Genomic DNA, 24,796 nt, shown 5'->3' with positions numbered 1-24,796 from the left:
CTAAGAACAGAAGGCACAAAAGATATTAAACAACTCAGAACGATTTTCATTAAATACAACCAAGTCATCCTAGAGTAGCCATCAACAAGTGTAACAAAGTACCAAAACCCCAACTTAGACATGAGACGACTCGAACCCCAAACTTCAGAATGGACAAACATGAAAGGACTATCTACCCATTTGTCGACTGGAGAAGCAAAGGTACTGGAGAAGCAAAGGTAACAAGATGGTAATTTCCCATTTAACAAGACTCACACTCAAGACTAGACACAAAACTTAATGTAGGAACAAGCTATTTCAACTAATCTTAGGACGGATGACCGAGGCGATAATGGATTTAAAGTGGTGTAGTTGTGGTTGTGCAGGCAATGGGAGGAGAAAGCAACTCAAAGTAGTAAATCCCATGAGAGCCTCACGTCCTGCGCCAATTGTCTTTCTCGTCTTCAAATTCTGAATAACCACAAAATTAGAAAAGAAAGTGACAAAACAATTTAGTGACTTTATAAACTTTACTGATTGGCATGAGATTGAAAAGGAATTAAGAATGTATAAAACAGAAGAAAGAGAGATGGGAGGAGTAGGATTTGTTGTTCCTACCCCTTAACAGAAATAGTGGAGCCATCAACAAAGGTAACTTGAGGTAGATTTTTTGGATGCTAGAGGGCAGAAAATAAGTTGGTTGCACCTATTATATTGTTAGTGGCAGCAAAATTGATAATCCAAGGACAAGTGGGAAAAATACTAAATGACATATAGACCATAGGATTACCTTTCTGCGCAAAAAAAAAGCAATGTCATAAGATACTTGTTAAGACAATTGATAGTATAGAAACCTTGAATAATCCTCCTCTGATACAGTCATAGTATGCCGTTCACTCAAACAAGTGACTAATGAGGGAACCATACTTTTGGGATTTGCAAACTCCATCCCAACAATCAAAAGCTTAGACCAATGATAACAAGATTAATTGTTGGAACAATCAGACCAACCATGAACAAGGTAACCTACCATAAATGAGTCACGAGTAAATCAGTACAAGGCTGCCACAGCACCAAGAAACTCAAAAATAGCCCCAAGAAACCAACACACAGCACTGGAACAAGTGGGAGAGGCGAACCACCGAAACTACCATGGACAAATCACCAACAAACTTATATAACTCTGCCAAGGCCTCACAAAACGGCTTATGAACACTACCACTGCTCCAAGAGAGTCACTAATGGCCTTTACTAACACCAAACGACAACTAATGGATTACCAGTGCATGGTCAAAAACAAAGATTGGATCTTCGAGCAAAACACATGCTCAACAACTTGATATTTTGGTCTAAGGAATTAGAACATTGAATCAAAAACACAGCAAATCCCACTGTTTCAGACCCAATAAACTCAATAACCATTGACAAACAGCTTCCCGAAGCATCAAAAAACCATTCCTTGGGTGCCGCACACGAGCAATTAAAAAGGTGAGATCTTTGGACAAAAAAACATCACAAAGAACTCCATTAATATGTTTATAGAGGGATTCGAGCACTGCTGGATGAATGCAGCCCAAAAACATGCCTGAAAGTAGCTTCACGCACTGGCACATGAGGTTGGCCCTGGCAGCCTTCGACCAGTGCGTGAGGAACCATGGAGCACTACTTAGAGATAGGATTTCAGCAGGGGGCAGATCAGCAGTGTCTGTGGGTGACTATGGTGTTGTTTTTGCAAAATCAATAGTAGAATTTATGTTCCTGGACTGGCAGTGTCGCCCAGGAAATTTCCAACGACTGGTCTGACTTCCAGCAGCTGCTGGCTGTTTTCTAGGGCTATGGTGTTGCTGGAAATTCTTCTATGAGACATGCAGCGGTTTTAAGGTTTTAGGCTTTGGTTTCAATGTTGGTTGTAACAATTATGGTTTAGGTTTCAGAATCATGCTCTCATACTGTTGAATAATTGGGGAAAATGGAAGACCTAACTACAATGATAGGTCTCTCCCTCTATTTATAATATATGCCAAGTACAATACCAATGACAATAATACCCTTACTAACTCACATTTACTAACATAACTCTAACACATAACAATAATGATAAATGACTAAATAACCATTAACAAGGAAGATTTATCTTTTTATTGTCCAAAATAAATAAATAATCAAAGACAAGAATAAGATAACTACCAGCAGCAGATTTCAATTCATATGTGGGCACCGTAAATGCTGGTCTCTCCCCAAGTAAAACATTTGATACGGTTGAAGAAATCACAGATGCCAATATTATCATTGCAGTAGTAAATGGGGGTGAGTTTTCTGCTTGAAGGGGCCTTAACACTGTTTCAATAGCAAAGAAACAACCAGCAACTGCAGCATTAAACCCTGAAACAAAAAGGGAAGAAAAGAATGGAAACGATGTGTCAAAAAATATTGGAGTCAAAATGTATAAAAAGAAAGTATACACAACAACATGCATATCATCCTTATCATGGTTCCAACTTCAAAGTTTTGGGCAATCCTAAAGTGTTTTACCCAAAGCATTTCAAGATTTCCATGTAATGAAATTATAAAAGTAGTTTCTGTACCAGTATGGGAAGCAAAGCATTTCACAACTATTAAAGCTTGATATACATTGTTGGCCCACAAACTAACAGCTTAAGCTTTTAGGTAAAGTGGTATTTTAATGTGATATCAGAGATGGTTGCCAGAAGGCCCTGGATTCTGGTCTCGTTGCCCGCATTTATTATGTGGTGTTTTGAAAAAATTATTGTATTCACTGTAATGGGTGTTATCTATCGTTTGTTTCTCTCTCCGCATGTTGTTGGCTGCATGTGCGGGGGAGTATTAAAGCTTGATATACATTGTTGGCCAACAACCTAAGAGCTTAAGATTTTAGGTAAAGTGATATTCTAGCAACTTCTCCAGAATTCTTCGATTCAAATATTCTTTCCAGTTTGATTGGGTTTCAATGACACAAGATGATGACATAAAATGACATTTAAAAAGCAGTTTAGCCCTTTCTTTCTTACTAATTTAATAATTTTTGCATTTAAATTTTTAACATTATAATTTTTTTTGTTTGATAGACAATGAAATTTATTGGGGAGAAAGAAGAACAACAAGAAGAAAGAAAGAAAGCAGAGAGAGGACAATTAAATAAGAGTTCAAAAGTGAACATCACATTTGTGTTAGAAATGCGCACTTGAGTTTGAGTTCAAACACTAGCACGTAAGCAGGACTCTGAAAGGAGCATGATACACCACTAGGATAATGAAAATGTGGAGTAGATCCTAGAGTTTCAAATTATGTAGATAAAGCTTAACTAGTTTACAGGATTAAAGTCTCAGCAGTGAGGGATGAAAGTGCACATGAACAATGTAGGAAACTATCACTAAGATGGTCACTTAGCATAAGTGGATGTAGAATCAAGTTCCATGTCGATGAAAGAATTTGGAGAACCATTCATTCAAGTTACAAGTGTGAGGAACTGGCTAAAGATTGTGTCAAGCTAGCCATCTTTTGTAGGGCATTCAGAGTCACGTTTCCATGAGTTGGAATTTGGAAACTGGTAATCTTCGTCACATCATAGGCTTGAAGGCAACAAATGGGAAGGTGTAAGCTCCAATTTGGGATTTCTTTATCATGGGACTTCTCAATGTGGGAGGTGGATGAGCGCCTTGAGGATTGCAGCGTCTTTTTTCATTCATCTAACAAAATATCTAAATCACAGTCCATTCTCCCTGGATAAAGTTGGTTGCGATGCTAAAGTCCCTTTTAAGATTCAAGATTTCATTTGGACTTTAGTTCTTAACAGGACTAATTCGAATGACTTGCTTCAGGCTAGGAGACCTTATAAGGTTCTTAGGCCAGATGTTAGAATGATGCGCCCTAAGGAGAATGAGACTGTCATTTATTTCTGCACTGTTCCACAGAATGTCCATGAGTCTTAGCAGTGAATTTTGGAAAAAATAGGAGAAATTTCCAGATTTGCACGTTTTTTCCACTTTGTGGACACTTTGGTTTTAAAGGAATGCTAGAGTTTTCAAACACCAGAAGACGACTCCACGGGAGAAAGTTACTTTTCCTGTTTCCTTTTGGGCTCATTTTTTAGGGGTTTTGAGGGTCTCTTGCCGTCCAATATCCATAAGGACTGGAAGGCATCGTTGATGTAACTCTTGAATTTCTTTGTTTCTGGTTTCGTTTTTTATTTTTATGCTTCTGTTTTTTGGATGATGCCTCACGCTCTTTCTCTAACCTTTTATAGTTTTCATTTCAATGAATTTTTTATTATCTAAAAAAATATTTTAGGATTTCCTTATGTGGTTTGGATGAGAAGTAATTCATTAACTTATTCAGATGACTTCTTGAGGAACACAAGATTCAAATTATGCTTTCCACAAACATGAGTCTCAATTTAGAAGTTGTTTGGAAGATTCTGAATTTGTATTATAATGCCATAATACGAATGGCTTTGGCCTATGTAAGTTTAGTTGCACATATGCTTCCGTGAGGATTGTGTGATTGGGGTGACAGTGCTCAATGGTTATGGGGAATAAGCACATCCCTAAAACCATCTAGGATATCTCCTCATTGATTATTCTACTTGGGACAAGAGTTGCCCCTTCGATTAAGTTTAAACTACGGAATGGATCCATGAGTGTTTCATACATTCTAAGTGACTTGGTGTCACCTAACATTCTAAAAAGCATGCTTCTGTTGGATATTTGGGCAAATCAAAACACATGTAAACCTACAGACATGGAAATCTGCCAGCCCACGACATAAAGCATACTGGTTGGGGAGAATTCCTTAGGGATTGCATGCTGGTGTGTCAACTGATCATTTAGGTAGATATAAGACTGTTGTTTTAGTTGAGGATACGTTCTATTAGCCTCTTTGAAGAGGGAGGTGGCTAGCATAGTCTCTCAATATTGTACTTGTCAACTAGCTAACTCTAGAAACCAAAACGCATGGAAGCAATTGGGGACTTGGTGCTACCTATTGTGATTTTGCTAACAACTCTATGAATAGGTCCATGAGTAAGATTCCTTTTTGAGAGTGTCAGTTGCGAACTGCATACACCCTTTGATCCCTTCACCACCAGATAATACTGTGGGTGATAGTGGCATGATTCACATTAAACCTGAATACTACTCCAAAACTCCCTCTAAAGACTTTCATACTTGCTCCGCTGGTCCATCCTTCATCCTTAGAGATGGGCCTGATCACATGGACATTAGTTGCATTTTCAATGTGGAGGACTTGGCACCATACCAAGGCACCTCTAAGCCTCCTTATCTTCTAGTGCTCATTAAGGTTCTGCAATTCCTCAAGCTCTTCTCAATCAAAGGATATGGTCAAGGCTATTCTAAATGATGAGTTGCCCTTTTTTAGGACGATTTTCAGCAATATTTTGTTTAGTGGAGAGCCCCCCATCCCAACAACACATTAGATATTAATGGCTCGCTAAGGATGTTGTACATGAGTTTTCCCAAGCAGCTAGTGGTATTTGAAAGTCATACCGTCCGAATTCAAGTTCCTTTCATCCGGGAAGAGCTATAAAAGAACCACCACGGCACCACCACCGCCAAAATGGCCACCTATTCAACATACATATTCAGGTAGAGAATTAGAAAATTAGCATGCATGTGTAAAACTTTGTTAAGTTGTTTATTTTCTGTTATTTAGGGGGTCATTGTGCAATTATGTTTTTTAGTCACCCATAGGCTATAGACCTAGCAAAGTGGATTGGGTCGAATAATCCGTGGCGAATAAGGCGGATTATCAAGTAAAAAAATCATAATCCATATTTGACTCGTTTAACTGGCGGATTAGGCGGTTTCGGGTCGGATAACTCATTGCGGATAGGCGGATAATCCGCCATTCTCGAATATAATTTTATTAATAATTTATTTTATTTCATAATAATTTAAGTTGTATATGATAACTTGCGATTAGTTTGTGTATTAACTTTTTTAGTAACTATATCAATCATTTAATCGTTTATACTAATTAACAACTCCTGATTCATGCAAGTAAAACTATAAGCAATAAAACATAATAAATTAGTCCCAACGACCACAATATTTATATTGAAATTTGACTGACCAAGTCAAAAAATTGTCATTATGCATAGAAAGAAAGAACAGAAAACAGAAAACTAATCCATTGATTCAATGATGTAAGTCATAATGGAAGCATATTAACCAAGTTGGGTAAACATTTCTAACTAAGAAACACAATTGTATTAAACACACACTGAATAGAAAGGCATCCTGCTCACTCCCAAACAAAATCTTTTTAATCATCCAGGCATCAACAATGATGGTTTTCCAGAAGCACAAATCATGCCATAGCTATATTAAATTTATGAGCAGATTGCAAAATATTATCATTTAGCCTCTTCTCAAATATAACTAAGTTCACAAATCAATCTAACATGGCTCTGGAAGACATGACTTCTTAATTGATAAGATTAGAACCTCCCTACCCATATTAATAACTTAGGTACTGCTTACAAATCATTGAGCTCTCAAGTTTTTTTCTGATTAGCTCCAGAATTTATGCTAACACGGGCATTGCATTCTGCTTCTTAATATTCACTTTTTGTTTCATGTTTTTTTATAACATGCTAGCTATAATTTCATCATCACTGCTCCTATGCAGCCTCAAAAAGCAAAAATCCAATATGTTCACACCTCTGCAAAGATTTGATCGCCATGCCAAAAATGTTCCAAGCCTACCTATGTTGTAATGAGGAAACTGAGATCAAACAACTAGGACTTGGTTCCTGCCTCGAGAAAATTGCTTCAATTGCAAGTTATTCAGTTTTATTTCATCAGTTAAAAAAACAGAATGAGAATGGACAAAGCAACAGCAAAAAACCAATACAAATTCTGTAAGAATTGATTTTCATGACCATGCTTAAGGAACTGGAATTGTTAGGATCCCGGAAAACTTTCAGGACAGACAAAAAGAACAAGTTTTGTTAAAAATTCCCTCAATAACAGATATTTATTCAATTTGTGCTTGAATAGCTTCCACATGAACACATCATGAAAGATTTTACATTCAGTCAAAAAAGTGATTCTCCATTGGATGGAGATCACTCCACAAGACAAAGATACTGTGCAAGTTCAAGCTCTTTTTGTAATTCACCCCACTTAAAAAAAAGAAAAAATAATAATAAAGAAGTGTTTGTATCTTCATCTAAAAAGATAGTGTCACACAAGAAAATTTTCACAAAATCATCTGTTCTCTCATTAATAGATAATTTTGAGAAAAGCCTTCTATAATAAAACATTATCACACAAGAAAAACTCACAAAATCATCTCTTCTATTCTTCTTACTTATCGATTTTATATTTCATATTATTATTTACTGATAATTAAGAAGTTTTCGCCTCCAATGGAGGAGGAAGAAACAGAAAACAATTATAACAAGTACAGAAATAGAGAAGAACAAGAAAAAAGATCAGCAACTAGCTATATTCGAATGGAGACGAACTGGAAGAAGCCATGAACAGTCGAACAGTAGCAGGAAAAGCAGAGGTGCGTACGGACCTTTTTTGCTGAGATTTTTCTTGAATAATATTTTTTGTGAGGAGAGGAAGAAGCAGATCTGTAGAAGAAGGAAGACTTACAAACTCACGAAAGCTCCTGACAAACTCGTGAAGCTCCTGACGAACTCGCGAAAGATCCTGCTGGTTTGAAGTGTTGAAGATGAACTCACGAAGCTCCTGCTGGTTCGAAGGATCGAAGATGGACTCGCGAAGGGTCGGAGGGCATAGGGCTTCGAAGGGTCGAAGAAGAAGGGACTCTCGTGCTGGCTCTCAGCTTTCTGAGTCTCTGTTGGCTCGAGTGACGAACAAATAGGGCATTAGGGCTAGGGCTCGAATCGAATAGGGCATTAGGTGGGGCTGGCCTGGGGGTGGGGCAGTGGGAGGGGCCGAGCGGGGTGTCTCGCATGTAGGCCGTGTGGGCACTTGGGCAGTGGGCTGACTGAGGCTGGGCCGGCTCTGGGTTAATAATGTAAGCGGGTTGGCGGATATCCGCCGGTTAAACCCAACCCGACCCGCTAAGGGGACGGATATGAAAATAAAAAACCATATTCGACTTATTTTGTAAACGGATGATTATAAGTCGATTAAAACAGATCGAATGTGGTTCGGATTAATAGATTTTTATCCATTTTACCGGGTCTAATGGGCTATAAGCTGTCTATTTACTTGGTAGTTGTATGTGTGGGGTAGTTTCACAATTTGAATTGAAATTCAAAATTTCCTGTTTTTCGGTTTTCCCTCCCCATCTCTTCCATACAGTCTCTCCTCCATCTCGTTCTTCTTTCTTTTTCTTCTCCTCATTCTCTTCTTCTTCCTCCCTCCTATTTTTTCTCTCTCTTTATTATTTCTCTCCTTCTCCATTCATCTCCCTGCTGTCTAGCATCACCAAGGCACCCAAAAACAACAAAAAAGCTACCATATAGAGAAGAAATTGTCACCTAAAATGCAACAATTGACAACATAAAATCTAGATACCTGAAGCAATTCCAGCAGCTGCACCAGCTGCAACAAGAGCTATCTTCCTTTCTCTGTTGTTTTCCATCATAACCGAACATCCGTTGGCACATGATTTTCCAATATCTACACTAGGGCCTTCAGGACCCAACGAACAACCAGTACCTAAAGTTACAGCAGCCTGCATGGCCTTTATTGTGGGAAATACTCCAGCAAGCAGATCAAAACCTTGTCTTTGAGATGAACTGGAGTGTTTTATTTGATCTAATATTTCAAGTAAACCATGCATCATGCCGACAATAACTCCTCCTGTGACTGGAATTAAAAGTATCCGATGCCAAGTGTCAGCTAATCTTTGTAAACGAAGCCAAGCAGCGCCCTCATTCGGAGTACCAGCCCAGGCCCATTCATGTATTACGTGCACCTAAATAGAGGGTACTTTAACATCAAAACAATACAAAGAAAAATTTGTAGTAAAAATATACCTAAAATATGAAAGAGTGTAGTAATCAAGTGATCAAGCATGTGAAGTTAAATGATAAATTCTCCAAAATTATGTCAAATATTAGAGATCAAGAAATTTGGTTCACAAACATTTCATTCATAACACTTGCAAATGCAAAAAATTGTTTGGACTGAATGATAACATAGCTACTTCTTGAAATAATATCAAGATTTTCTATAAACAAAGAAAAGTATATTCATAGAGAGAAAAGCAAGATACAAACAAAATGATAAGGTATTCTCTAATAAACAAAGAATAGAAACAAAAGATGATGAGACAAAAACTCAAGACTAGTGAAAAAGCAGCTCCCCAATCCCCCAGCAATTAAGACTCTGAAAAAACCATCAACAGAAAACCAAAGGGATGCCAAGAAAACCACCCTACACCGAAACAGACCAACACGAATAGCTGAACCCTTGAAGATTCTAGAACTGTGATCCATCCAAATGCATCAAATCACCGCCAAAAAAAAAATTCACCCCAAAACTTTTCTCTCCTTCACTTCGCTAAAGCTGCTGAAAGAAATGAAGCACACTCTCTAAAGAGGAATAGCAGACCCATTGCTTCCAAAACCACCAAATAATTTATCCCAGATTTCCGATGAAAAAGAACAACTCAAAATACGTAGCAAAGCCTATTTATTTGTGGATCATTATGATAAATCCTTTCAAAGATTGCAGTCCACGTGAAGACTTGGAATCTGGAGAGAACCTTATACTTCCAAATGAAAGAATGCAGATAGAAAGGAGCAACATGCAAATTATGAACCAAGCTTCCTTAGACTTCATAATGTGAGCCCCTCTGACTTACCTTTGCTTTTTAATTTTAGCTACGAAAGTGATGTAGGACAAGAAGCAGGTATTGGATGGATCATTTCAACCCAATTTGGAGGCCTGTGCTGAAGAAGGTCAATGGTTTATTGGGTCCTAAACCCAAATGTGCTAAGTTAGTTGTTTAATTATGTTTGTTTAGTTTGCTTGTATTAGGATTAGGTATTTCGGGGGCATGTTTTTAAAATTTGTGTATTTTTGGGGGTACGTTTGTAAATTAATGTAGTTATTGAGGTATATGTGCAATTCATGTGTAGAGGCTTTCTTACAAATAGTTTATGAAAGCCATGTAGAAGTTGGTTGTTGAATTTGAATTTGAAGTGAACGTGAGATTTCCCCCTTGTATCTCCTCTCTCCTCTCTTCTACTCTCTTCTCTTCCCCTTCCTTCTACTATGCAACTTCATCTAATTTCTCCCCATGGCAGCAAAACCTTGATGCTGCCCCGGCATCATTTGGCATTAGAGCCCAATCACAGTATCCATTCTTCCATTATATATATATTTCAGAACTTTATTGAAAATTCCAGTCGTGTCCCCAATTATTTGAACACATCTTTCCAAAATATTTTCAAGACACCTCCACTACCTTCATATTCAAGATTCCCTGAAACCCATTCCCCTAAAATTTCATTGCCATCTGACAATCAGAAGACCTCCATGCACCAGCTAAAACATTCCTCTGCTCCCCCCCCCCCCTTCTCAAAATCTCCAACTTGCTGCTTTTTCTCCTCACACTACCATCACCACCACTGTAAACCCCACCCCCAGTTCTAAACTCTACTGATATTTTATCGCCAGAGGAGCTCTGCCAGCAGCCCATGCACCCCACACGCCGGCCACGCACATAAGGGAGTTACCGAACTCCTATATTTTCCAGACTTGTGAGAAATTGCCTTCAGCCATGAAATTTTGGGTTTTCTCCACAATATCTTGACCTGCAAAGAGATGTTTTGATTATGGACATGATATTTTGCAAGCAAGTGTGATAATTTGCTATGAAAAGTGAGAAATTGTCACTGGCAGCACTAAAAATCAGGTTCTATTGCTGCATTTTGTGAATTTTCAAACTCTGTTTGGGAGCATGGATTTCAAATCTAGTGTGGATTGTGCTTTTAGTCCAATCCACACAAATCCAAATTCAAGGCCTGAAATCCATGCTCCCAAACACTAAAAAAGTGAATTTGTTTCATTCACAGTCAAGATCAAAGGTGAATTGAAAATAGTCATTGAAAATTAGGATCTGAATTGTGGTTTGCCAAGAATAGGTTGAGGATTATTAGCAAATTGTTTGAGACTCCTTGGTGATATATAATCGCATCCTGCTGACCAATGTTGAATTTTCTGCAAAGGTGGAATGTTATCTGGTAGGGTACAAAACATGGAAAACGCTTTGGGGATAACTTTCAATGCTTTGAATAGGCTAATGGAAGTTGCAGCCTTAGGCAAAAGGCCCATGTATTTTCCAACCAAACAAGAAGGTGTAATAGTTGCTGTCCCTCATACGTTTGAATTGCGTGAAGGCTGAAATGATTATTTGAGTAAGGGAATTAAATTAAAAGTCTCAGATTTTAATGGTGATGGTTCTCCTGATGAACTTAATGATTCGATGTATTTTTTGGAGTACTATTTATATGGTATGACATGAATGAGGCTAGAAATTTTGTATTTGGCTGAATCAAAATTGAAGAGAACTGCTCGAATTTGGTGGATTAAACAATCTTTACAAGGAGGTGCTTTGGTGAGATTATAAAGTGGGATGAGATAACACAAGCCATGCAAAAGCAATTTGTGCTCCCCATTTATCAGTAGGGTTCATCTCCAACTCTTTAATATGAAGCAAGAAGAAAAGACAGCTACATAGCACACTAGGAGATTCTATCATATGGATTGTCATACTGATATAGAATGGAAAGAGGAAGTGATGATAGCTCTGTACTGGAAAGGGTGGAAGCCAGCTATTGCCTCCAATCTTGCTACATGTCGTCCCATTACAGTTGGAGATGCAGTGCAAGTTGCTGCTCAAATTGAAGAGGATGTACAACATAATCCTCCTAGAGCTACATCGACCCTTCAGTTTGAGAAGAGTACTAGTGGAATTGTACGATAAGACAGTCGAGCAATTGGGCAGAGGAGTTCAGGCTAATACCCCTTGGAAGACTCCTGAGCATTACAGAACAACTTCTAAGGGCCAACCATCACAAATTCTTTAAATGTCAAGGTTTTGGGCATCAACCTGCACCATACCTAAACAAGTCATGACCGTAAAAGAAAAATAAGATGATGAGGGAGATGGCACTCAAGTAGTTGAAGCTGAAACAGAGATCCTAAGTGACTTAGATGATGATGGCAACTTAGAAATTTGTTTAGTGCTTTGATATATGCTCTCTTCCCACAAGGTTGAAGGAAAAAAAAGGATTGGAGGCAGACCAACATCTTTCAAGCTCAAGTGATTTGCCAAAAGCAGCTTTTTGTACTTTGTCATCAATTGGAAGTTGAGCCTCAAAATATACCAATTTGAAGGTCCATGATCATTGCTTATTTACCTCCAAGATTGGTTCCATTGCGGAGACGATGCAATGAGATAAATTTGTCATATCCTTTTGGGTCATCCATAGTTATTTGATAGCAAGGTTAAGCATGAAGGATATGAGAATTCATATTCCCTCTCTATTGAAAAAAAGAAACATAAGTTGATGCCATCTCACGCTCTCCCACTCACCAAATTAAAGAGTATCACTGGTTCCTTTCTTATAAAGAGAAATGATTCTATTCATAATGATGGACTCCTTGGTAATTTCCCCAACTCTATGGAATTGAGTTCTTTCTGGAAGAAGAGAATTGATGTAGGAAAATAAGTGGGTATTTGGATGGACTTTTTTGACCCAATTTGGAGGCCTAAGTCAAAGAATAGGGCCAATGGTTTATTGAGTCCTAAACTCGAACATGCTTAATTAGTTAGTTGTTTAATTATGTGTGTTAAATTTGTTTCCATTAGAATTATAAATTTTGGGGGCTTGTTTGTAACATTTGTGTATTTTAGGGATATGATTGTAAATTAATGTAGTTTAAGCGGTATATGTGCAATTTCATGTGTAGAGGCTTTCTTATAAATAGTGAGTGAAAACCATGTAGAAGTTGGTTGTTGAATTTGAATTTAATGTGAACGTGAGATTTCTCCTTTGAATCTCCTGTCTCCTCTCTTTCCCTTCCTTCTTCCACTCAATTAATTCTAATTTCTCCCCATGACTGCAGCCTTGATGCTGCCCCTCCTCTTCCTTTCATCTAATATATCTTTTTTTGTCATTTATTTATTATAAAAAAAAAAAAAAACTTTGATGCTGCATATGCATCTGGAAATCTTCAAAAAAAATGCTTTCAAAAGCCACAGAAACTGGTTTATTAATAGATCATTTGGTTCGCGGAATAATTACTCCTTGGAATAAGATAAAATATGTTGGGGATGTGGCTCATACTTTGAGCGGAAGCGCATACACCGGGGAAAGCTACGTGAAACGAGGACCAAGAGCATGAGAGGAGTCTGCAAGCAGGAGGATAACAGTCGACGGTTTGGGCTCTAACCGTCGACAGTTTTAGGCAGAATGCAAAGGTGTTTCTTTCTGCTCCAAACCGTCGACGGTTTCAGTCGGCACAAGTTACGTATTTTCAAATCGGGGGCCAATAGGTTGGGCTAATTGGAGGGATTTCCTCCGGGAATTGCTACAGGGATTGTTTAGATAGGATCTAAGGTTCTTGTACGTTTAGGGTTCGCATATAATCAATGATTTGTAACCCCATTGTAAGCTTTGACATTGTTCATAGTGAAAACAAAATTGCTGCTCCCGTGGACGTAGGCAAATTGTCGAACCAAGTAAATCTTTTGTCTTTTGGTCGGGTTTTCATTCTTCTCATTATTGAGTGTTTGCTTCTTGATTATATTTCATCATTGAGTGATTGCATTAGTGTTTGTTGATTTGTTCGTGTGTGAATATGTGCTTCCGCCGCATATCTGTGACGAAGAACAAGTGGTATTAGAGCTCTCGGTTCAACAATGGCTGGGGTCTCTTCGATGAAGTATAATGTGAACAAGTTCGATGAAACTGGTAATTTTAGGCTTTGGCAACGGAGAGTGAAAGACTTGCTAGTGCAGCAAGGGATGGTGAAGGCATTATACGGAAAGAAGCCGGACGACATGAACAACACAAGTTGGAAGGAGCTTGAAGCAAAGGTGGAGTCTAGCCAATGACGTGATGTACAACGTCATGGATGAGGAATTGTCGACTGCAATTTGGCTAAATCTCGAAAACCAGTACATGTCCAAGTCGCTTACGAACAAGCTGTATCCTAAGCAAAAGTTTTATTGGCTTAAGATGGCGGAGGGTTCGGACCTGACTCAGCACATCAACACTTTCAATCAGATCATTAGTGATTTGAAGCGCGTTGATGTGAAGTTCGAGGAAGAGGATAAAGCATTGATGCTACTAAATTCCCTACCGACGTCTCTTGGATACGAAAACCTAGTTACGACACTGACTTGGGGAAAAGAAACCCTAGAGTTAAAGGACATCACGAGTGTGTTGCTGGGGTTCCACTAAAGGAAGAAAGCCAGTGATGAGGGTTCACATGCTGAAGGGCTCATGGCGAAGCTGAATCAAGATCGTGGGAGGAGTTGTTTCTAGGGTGGATCGAGCAATCATAGGGCTCAGTCCAAGTCCAGGAAGAAGAAGGACGTGCGGTGTTTTAAGTGCGGGAAAAGAGGGCACATAAAATCTGAGTGTTCGGAGAGGAGGAAGGGAGTTGCTGAAAGTAAAGAAGGTTTGTCAACAACGGCGAATGTAGTTGAAGGAGGAGACTTTGGGAGCAATGACGGTGATATGCTCTAGGTTTCATCAGGGTCCAATGAGTTCCCAGATTCTTGGATCTTGGCCTCAGCATGTTCGTATCATATGATGCCCAACAAGGATTGGTTCACTACGTACAAATTGGTTAGTTTGGGTTCCGTTCTAATGGGGAACGATGCTACGTGCAAAGTGATCAAGATGGGGAATATCATAATCAGGATGTACGATGGTGTGGTGAGGACGTTGTGTGATGTGAAGCACATACCAGAGTTGAGGAACAATCTAGTTTCATTAGGCACCTTGAATTGTAACGGGTTTAGTTACAATTTTGAAGGTAGGGTAATGAAGGTGAGCAAGGGAATTCTGACCATGATGAAGGGGAAGAGAGTATCGGGTAATATATACACACTGCTGGGTACCACGATTGTAGGTGTAGCTGCAGCGATAGAGTCTGAGTCTAACAGTACTTTTCGGTGGCATATGCGTCTAGGGCATATGAATGAGTGTGGGATGAAGGAACTTCACAAGAGGAATCTTCCGAAGGGGGTAAAAATCACGTAAGCTGGAGTTCTGCAGATACTGTGTGCTTGGGAAGCAGGATCGGGCACAGCTCATGACAGCCACGCACAAACGGAGGGAGTACTGGACTTCATTCATTCGGACGTTTGGGGACCGATGAGAGTGGCATCCCAAAGGAGACATGTGTATTTCGTGAGTTTTATTGACGACTACTCACGAAAGGTCTAGGTTTACTTCATCTGTCACAAGTCGGAGACATTTGCCAAATTTAAAATGTGGAAAGCTAAGGTGGAAAACCAGGCCGGGAGAAAGATCAAGTTTCTCAGGATAGACAATGGAACTGAGTATGCAAACTCGAGATTCAAAGAGTTCTGCGAGCAGCATGGCATAAGGAGGATTTTACCGTACAACGGACACCACAACAAAATGGTGTGACGGAGAGGATGAATCGAACTCTGGCTGAAAGGGTTTGGTGCCTCAGGTTGCAGGCTAGGCTCACCATGAATTTCTATACCAAGGCTGTTAGTATGGCATGTTTCTTGGTAAACAGATCACCAAGGGCATCACAAAATGGGAAAGTTGCTGAGGAGGTGTGGCCAGGAGACAAGGTAGACTACTCTGGACTTAGAGTATATGGGTGTCCGGCCTATGCGCACATTCCCGGTAAGGAGAGATCTAAGCTTAAGGCGAAATCTAGACGGTGCATTTTCAGGGATATCTTAAAGGCGTGAAAGGGTTCAAGCTGTGAGATCCAGTGGCAAACAAGGTGATGATCAATAGGGACATGATTTTTTATGAGAAAGCCATGTTGCGGTGTACTCAGGAAGAAACAGAGAAACTGGAGCCAAAAAATCGTAGCAACAACGAGCATGCGATTCAAGTGGAGTTAGAGACTCAAGGCAGACATGCAAGGAGTCCTAGCCTGGGAGATCAGCCAATGGTGCAGGTGGAGTCAGAAACTCAGGGTGGAGATGACACGGGGAGTTCTAGCTCAGATGACCAGCAACCGCATCTTAGCATAGCTATAGACAGACCTAAATGAGTCATCAGACCACCCCCCAGGTACAATTTTGACGATCTGGTGTCTTATGCACTTATCACCAGCAGTGGGGATCTTATTACCTTTCAAGAGGCCGTGCACAGCCAGGAGAAGGGTAGCTAAATAGGCGCTATGGTGGAGGAAATGGAGTCGTTGCATAAGAACCAAACATGGGACTTGGTGGAACTTCTAGCTGGGAAGCGGGCAATTAGATGCAAGTGGGTATACAGGAAGAAAGAAACAGTTTCAGAAAGGGAATGAGAGAAGTATAAGGCTCGCTTGGTAGCGAAGAGGTACTCGCAGAGGAAGGGAGTAGATTATGATGAAATCTTCTTCCCTCTGGTCAGACACACATCCATCAGGATACTGTTGGGACTGGTGGCGTAACATGATATGCATTTTGAGCAAATGGACATAAAGACGGCATTCCTCCATGGTGATTTGGAGGAGCTGATTTTAATGACAAAGTCAGAAGGGTTTAGTCAACCTGGACAGGAGCACTTAGTCTACAAACTGAACATGTCACTATACGGGCTAAAGCAGTCTTCAAGTCAGTGGTACAAGAGGTTTGATGCCTATATGACCCATATCGGCTACAGGAGGTGTGAGTACGATTGCTGCGTTTTTGTGAGGAAACTTGTGAACGGGTCTCTCATATTTCTACTGTTGTATGTTGACAATATGCTGATTGCTGCTAAAGACATGACCAAGGTAAAGCGGTTGAAGACTCTGTTGGGAAAAGAGTCTAACATGAAAGATTTGGGTGCAGCCAAGAGGATACTTGGCATTGAGATTTGCAAGGACAGAGCTGCAGAGAGACTTTAGTTATCTCAAGGCAGCTATGTGGAGAAGGTGTTGGAGAGGATTAGTATGGCTAATTTTAAGCCGGTGAGCAACCCTTGGGCAAGTCATTTTCAGCTGTCTACAACCCAATGCCCAAGGACGAACAATGAAGTTCATGATATGTCAAGGGTCCCCTATGCTAGCGTAGTGGGGTGTCTAATGTATGCTATGGTGTGTACGAAGCCGGACCGGGCACATGCTGTCAGCGTGGTGAGCAAGTTCTTCTTGAATCCGGGTCGATAGCACTGGGATGCTGTGAAGTGGATTCTCAGGTACTTGAGGGGTAACACTAGATACGACATAGTATTCAGTGCACAATAGAGTGATCCGTTGTAGTAGGGTATGTGAATGCTGATTACGCAAGAGACCTGAATGACAGGAGGTTTACCACAAAGTACGCATTTACCCTTGTGGGAGGACCTATTCGTTGAAATTCTATGGTGCTGTCGCTTGTGGCTTTTTCTACTACTGAGTCAGAGTACATGTCAATGGCTGAGGCTGCCAAGGAAGCGTTGTGGCTTACAGAGTTGATCAAAGAGTTGGGTGTTCGGCAAGGTGAAGTTCGGCTGCAGTGTGATAGTCAGAGTGTCATCTACTTGATGAAGAATCAGGTGTACAGTGCGAGAACGAAGCATACTGATGTGTTGTACCACATGGTGAGGGAACTGATTGCTTCAGGGGAACTTCTTCTTGAGAAGGTTCATACGTCTGACAATGCGGCTGATATGCTGGCGAAGCCGGTCACAACGAACAAGTTCAAGCATTGTTTGGACTTGATCAATGTCTCTAAGTGCTAGATGGAAGATAGGCCCAAATCTACTGTCCTGGTTGGAGCAACGGTTATGCTTTCGAATTTCTTAAGTGGTGAATATTTGCCAAGGTGGAGATTGTTGAGGATGTGGCTCATATTTAGAGCGAAAGTGCATGCACCGAGGAAAGCTAAGTGAAGCGAGGAGCAAGCACATGTAGAGGTGTTTCTTTCCACTCCAAACCATCAACGATTTCAGTCAGCACAAGTTACATATTTTCAAATCGGGGGCCAGTAGATTGGACTAATCGGAGGGATTTCCTCTGGAGATTGCTACAGGGATTGTTTAGATAGGATTTAAGGTTCCTGTACGTTTAGGGTTCGCATATAATCAATGATTTGCAACCCTATCTTAAGCTTTGACATTGTTCATAGTGAAAACAAAGTTGCTTCTCCCGTGAACGTAGGCAAATTGCCAAACCACGTAAATCTTGTGTCTTTTGGTTGTGTTTTCATTCTTCTCATTATCGAGTGTTTGCTTCTTGAATATATTTCATCATCGAGTGATTGCATTAGTGCTTGTTGATTCGTTCATGTGTGATTATGTGCTTCCGCTGCGTATCCGTGAGGAACAACAACAAAAAATAGTCAAATTTTTGCAAATGTAGGTAATAATTATTCCTTATTATTTCATTCAACATGCAATAAGAAAGGAATAGACATTCCCATGGTAAAATGTAGGAATAGTTACTCCGTCCATTACTTGTTATGGACTTTAAAAAAGTTTTACAGTGTATTTCCTTATGGCATCAACATGATTTTTGGTATAATTAATCGTAACTAATCTATTATAACTAATCCATTCTTAGGACTAGACATTCCGCGAACCAAATATGGGGTAAAGTTTTGATAGTTGGTGGCGGGTGAGAAGGTGCCTCTAAATTTAGACATTTTGCAAAAAGAAAAAAATAGAGCAAAAAAAAAAAAACACATTAAGTTAACAAGGCCAACCAATCACGTTGAATATCATCCAAAGCCACATTGCTAAAACACCCTACAGAGAAAACCCACATCAAAGGGAAGAAAACAATCCCATTCCAAATCAAATCAATAGCTGAAGCAAGTGCAGAAAATCAATAGACTACTTTTTCTTTTTCTTTTTTTCCTTCCTATATTTTTTTCTTTCAGTTTCTATTTCTCCATTTAATTTAGAAGTATTTTACAATTACATAACATGCTAGATGCACTTCCATCTTCTTCTTTATAACCATTCTGTTTTTAACTTTGGGCATCATAATTTCTTGAATCTCTCCTTTTGATTGCATAATGATGGAAAGGGTTTGAAAAGGGGTTTTCTTGGTTAATTTTATCTAGTTTCATAGAGTGATTTTTGGTTTTTTGGTTTTATTTTTCTTTTCATTTTTATTTCTTTTTTCCCTGTTTTTTTGGTGGACGACTTGTCCCCGCACATTGTACCTTCTTTTTTCCATATCTAATATACTTTCTTTTATTATCAAAAAAAAAATCTATTTATTGTGTATACGGATGATATTGTTATTACTGATGATGATGATCAAGGTATGCAAGGCCTAAAATATTCCTATAAACGAAGTTTCAGACAAAGAATTTAAGACCATTAAGTACTTCTTGGGTATAAAAGTATCAAGAGTATGGGAACCATCTTGTCACAGAGGAAATATTTTCTTTTGATAGCAAAAGAAGAGATTTCATTAATAGATTAAGAATTTGCATTCAGGAGAATAAGGCATCTCCGAAAAAATCTAGAACAAACCAAATGCAAAATCTAAGAACAACAAACGAAATAAAAGAAAACAAACAAGAGCACAATTGAAATACCCATTGAAATACCAAACCCAACACACCACAATTATGTCATATAATGAATCTTTTCCCAAACCAGCAACCAATTAAACTTCTGTCCCTAAAAGAACCATGCATTACGCTTCAACCATAATCCCCACAACACTACAAAGAAACCAAATTTCCATAACACAGCCCTATCTTTCCTCCTACCAAAACCCACAAATGAAATATCCAGAAGTTCCTCCACCGATTCTAGACAAACCCAACTTTCTCCAAAAACACCAAATAACATGTTCCATACCCTCCATGTGAAATCATGATGCAAAAAAAAAAAAAAAGAGATGCAATCTCTAGATTATTTTATCAAAGCACACAAGCATCTACAGAAAGTGCCTCCAAGGGTCTCCTAATCTACAACAAATTACTATATTGATTCTATGAAGCACAACCAACTAGATAAAAGCCTTAATTTTGGGGGGTACTTTGGCCTTCCAAATAATAGAATAAAAAGGGAAAGAGGAGCAAGAATGGGTCAAGAACTCACAAAATGATTTCCAAGAATATACCCCCAAATGATACAAGGACCAAGAACAAACATCCCTCTTTGAAGAAAGATGACAATTACTCAATAAAATCAACAAGAATGACAGCTCAACCAACTCCTACCATTAAGAGGTCTCCTAAAATTAAAGTCCCAAAAAGCCAAAGGACTATTGGAATCACCAGCAAAGAAAGAAATAACGATATTCTATCCTAAGCTCCAACGCAAGATTCGGAAAAGAAGTGCATAAGACACAATTCCCCAACCAAGGGTCTTTTCAAAAATGAATCAGATAACCCCCCTTCCCACCACAAATTTAGTGCGAGTTAATAAGGGATAAATGTGAGAGATAGATTTCATTGACTCTCTGAAGAACATCGAAAACTATATTTGTATCACACTTATTCTCAGTCAACCCAAACTTGCTTCTAATGACCCTATGCCAAAGGGAAGAATCCTCTAAAGGAAAACACCAAGCCATTTAGCTAAGCGAGCGATGTTTCTAGATTCCAACTTTCTAAGACCAAACTTGCCCTCCAATTTAGACCTACACACAACATCCCAACTCACTAAATGATCCCTATGACCCCCGACTCGGACCATAAGAAATCTCTCATGATCTTCTTAATCTTACTAGCAATCCCCATATAAATCTTAAAAATTGACAAATAATACAATGGGATATTAGAAAGACAAGCCTGAATAAGGGTGATTTCACCCCAAGAGAGAAAAGAGCCCCTTTCCAACCATCCAGACACTACAGAACCCTTTCCACTACCGTATTCCACAAAAATCCACACATATCTAGGATTAACCCCCGAAGGGACCCCTAAATATGTCAAAGGTCAATCCAATGAAAGCACACCCCACATCAAAGGACCACTCCCTAGCACACTCATCAAGCACATTAATAGTTGCCAAGCAGCTCTTCCCCGTGTTAATGTTAACCCAAACAAGCTCTCAAAAACATGGAGAATACCCAGAATGCTCCTAAAAGAAGGGCTATGATCATCGAAAAAGAAAATGGTGCCATCAGCAAACTAAATGTGTGAAACCACCACTCTCTTTCTTCCCACCACCAACCCTTTAACCAACCCCCTATCCACCAACCTACTCAAAACATCAACTACTAAGACAAACAAAAAAGGGGGAAGCGGGTTGCCTTGTCTAATGCCCCTCGAGGCACTAAACCAAGACTTAGGTTCACCATTCACTATTATCAAAAATTACACATTAGACATACAATCCCTCATCCACCAATGCCATCTCTCACCAAATCCCCTTATCACAAAGATATTATCCAAGAAACTCCAACTAACTCTGTCGTAGGCTTTCTCAAAATCCAATTTAAAAATGAAAATTTCTCCTTCAAATATCCTCAACCACGTCATTAACCACCAAAATAGCATATACTATTTGTCTACCACCCATAAACGCACTTTGAACACTAGAAATGGTCTTATCAAGCACAAAACCCAGCCTATTAGCTCAATCTTTGGTGACAATCCTATAAACACTCAAAACTAGACTAAGAGGTCTAAAGCCCTCTATCCTAATAGATCTACTCATAAATACTTTAACCAAATCTCCATTATTCACATCCCAACAATATTGAAAAAAAAAAGGCCATACTAAATCCATTCGATCCCAAAGCCTTATCCCTCTCCACCCTAAAAACAGCACCCCTCAACTTCCTCCTCATCAAAAGGTCTCTCCAATCAAATCATTTGATCTCGAAAAATAGGATTACACTCTACCTCAACCATCATTCTACAAACATCCTCCTCAAAATACAAGGTTAAAAATAGAAATCAATGGTCTCAGAGGAAATCCATCCAAGGTTAGTAATAATCCTCCCGCTTCCCACATCCAACTCCCTAATACTATTTTGTCTCTAGCTCTCATTTTCTTAAAAATCACCTCTTCCAACTCACTCTTCAAAGAGATCCTTTCCACCTTAATCGAATTAACCAAAAAAATTTGGTTAAGATATTGGGCTAATCGAACCAAACCAAATTAGCCTTTTAACTGAACCAATAACCGACCAATTAGTATTTCAATTTAATTCGCTAACCAATTTTAACCGATTTACATACATTATTAATATATATTATACATAAATTGTTAATATAAATATATATATATACTTTTTTTATAATTAAAGAAAGTATATTAGATAGAAAGAATAGAAGGTACACAAAGTGGGGACAAGGAATTCACCAAACAAAAAAAAAAAGTAAAAATAAACATAAATAAAATAAAAATAAAAACACAAGATCCCCAATAAAACTAAACAAAATTAACGAAGTAACCCGCTTTGCAAACCCTTTCCATCATAATTTACTAAACTTATCAAATTCACTAATTCAGTTTGACCCTTCGCCTTCCGACTTTTGCCAACATCCAAACACACTTCATTTCCTTCAATATCGCTAAGTTTTAAATCCAATTTATCCAAAAAAATTTGAGCTTCAATATCCCCTTTCTAAATTTCCTCCACTAGGGTCGGCAAAATCCTATCCCTACGCCAAAACTAATTAACCAACCCATCATTACCAAAAATAGAAACACCCTCCAAACCTACCAATGGGGCCGGGTGAGCGTAAGAAAAATCCCCTAACTCATCATAGGAGTCGGACACATACCCATATTTTTATCAGATCTCATCCAACAACAGCCCCCCCCCCCCCCCCCCCCAATCACAATTAAAATCACTATTATCATCAAAATTTGAATCTAAAAAATCCCCCCAACTCTTCACCTCCTTACCTTTTCTAATCTCATTAGAACCTCCGCCATTCTTCTCAACTTGACGAACTTCCACAATACTGAACTCACCCTTGGAGTCTCTCCATAGTACATTTGTAGTTGACTCACCAAAATTTTCTCATTTTCCTTTGAATATCATTTTCATTTCAGCACCCCAACAAGCAGCCTTTCGACAAGCATAAACCTTTTTACCTTCAAATTTATCAATATAAGAAAGGCAATCAACATTATTCTCCCCCAACCTTGCTTCTTTTTTACTTTTTTTCTGTATCACCTTTTAAAACATCAACAGGCCTAAATGCAAATCTATTGCCACATTCTTGAATCGCATCTAATCTTCTAAGATTCTGGAATTCCTCCGACTCTAGGACAATTCGATTCCCATCCTCAGTAACTAGAGACTAAATAATATTTTTATTCATTAGGGGTTGAACCACATTTCCATTACCATAAGATAAATTATTATCCTTCCAGTACTTCTCTTACGGGAAGTCGGAGCACTTATTTGGGCCTTTCCATTATTTGAACCCAGGAATACAAATCTTGGGCCCTTAATTTCTGAATTATGTGTGTGTTTATCCCTGAGACTTTTTTGTGGGAACTACATAATAGGAGAGCCTTCTTTTGGATCCAATTTGCAGCCCATTTCCTCCTGTTATGAGTAATGGGCCCTTTCAAATAGTTGGCCCAGTTTAAATAAAAATGAGATACCACCTTTTTCCAATTACCTAGGCTAAGTCCAAAATGAGAAGCGTGCAACCCAGCCCCCCAAAACTCTTCGCTGCCTCCTCCCTAAACGCAACCCTAGCTGCCTCTTTTATCATCCCAGCTCCATCAAAAACCCTAGCCACCTCTCTGATCTTCTCTTCTCCACTGGAAACCCTAACAACCTTCTTGCACCTATCGATTGAAACTAACTGATTTGCAATGGGCCACGATTCATTCAGATGCAACTTGTCTCCACACTAACAACACAACTCTTGCTTCCTAATCTTTAGATCCTGCTTCATAGAATGTACACAGCTACAACAACCTTCCCCTAAACGAGTTTTGCCTTTCGAAACCACTTGGCTCCATAATCTATGTTATAAAGAATTACCAGCACATGCACTCCCAAGTTCCTCACGAAAATCTTTCGCTTACTTGCAAAAGACATGAAATTTTGCTAACCATCACCTTTCACACTCTAAGGATAAATACTAAAAACTTATTCCCTTTCCATCCCAACCCTAACTCCAGAAACTTTCCTACCTGTGTCCATTTAATCGACATCCAAATCTTCCTAATACCCGGCCAGACAAATTGAAACCCCCTTTTATAATCAACTAAACATAGGCATACGATCAGTGAACCACGATATAGCTTCCCTGGAAAATTGCACCCACAAGCTACAAGAAAAGCTATCACACTAGCCTTACCAAATCGCAAATCAGAGGATTTACCTTCGATCTAGAGCGATCGCTTCAGCATCAGCTACCGCAGGAACTCCCATGGCATCAAATGCACAAAAGTGGGGGAGAACTTTGTGCACAAAAGAGAGAGAGATAAACATCACTAAAAAACAAAGACATTCACTTTTATGTTCACTTTATAAATTATTAATATATATATATATGTTACATTAATAATATATAGATATTATACATATAAATTATTAATATTATATACAAATTATTGCGATATGAATTAAATTATTAATATCTAATTATCTATAGATAATAGGTTAATTCGGTTAACCAACTTAACCGATCTGGTGTACCTAACTGATAACTGAAGATTTTTTGCGAAAATAAAAACTGAACAAACTTTTATTAATCGAGCCATATAGTAATCAAATTGACTCGA

General features: G+C 38.9%; 1 protein-coding gene across 2 annotated transcripts in view; it reads right to left on the bottom strand.

The window, feature by feature from the left end:
• The window catches only part of LOC131168511 (chloride channel protein CLC-f), a 107,172-nt gene that overhangs the window by 64,405 nt on the left and 17,971 nt on the right, over positions 1-24,796 (bottom strand). For both annotated transcript variants that reach the window (XR_009140319.1, XM_058128003.1), the window contains exons 2-3: positions 8,517-8,919; positions 2,167-2,361 (exon numbers count right to left, since the gene is read on the bottom strand). Coding sequence is in view for 1 of the 2 variants with exons in the window: in XM_058128003.1 (XP_057983986.1) it covers positions 2,167-2,361; positions 8,517-8,919 (598 nt within the window). In the remaining variant the exon portion in view is untranslated. The remainder of the gene's footprint in view (positions 1-2,166; positions 2,362-8,516; positions 8,920-24,796) is intronic.

This window comes from Malania oleifera, chromosome 1 (genome assembly GCF_029873635.1).
Source record: "Malania oleifera isolate guangnan ecotype guangnan chromosome 1, ASM2987363v1, whole genome shotgun sequence".
NCBI lineage: Eukaryota > Viridiplantae > Streptophyta > Magnoliopsida > Santalales > Ximeniaceae > Malania > Malania oleifera.
The sequence above is the reverse complement of the archived record's forward strand: the minus strand, read 5'-3'. Positions and strand labels throughout refer to the sequence as shown.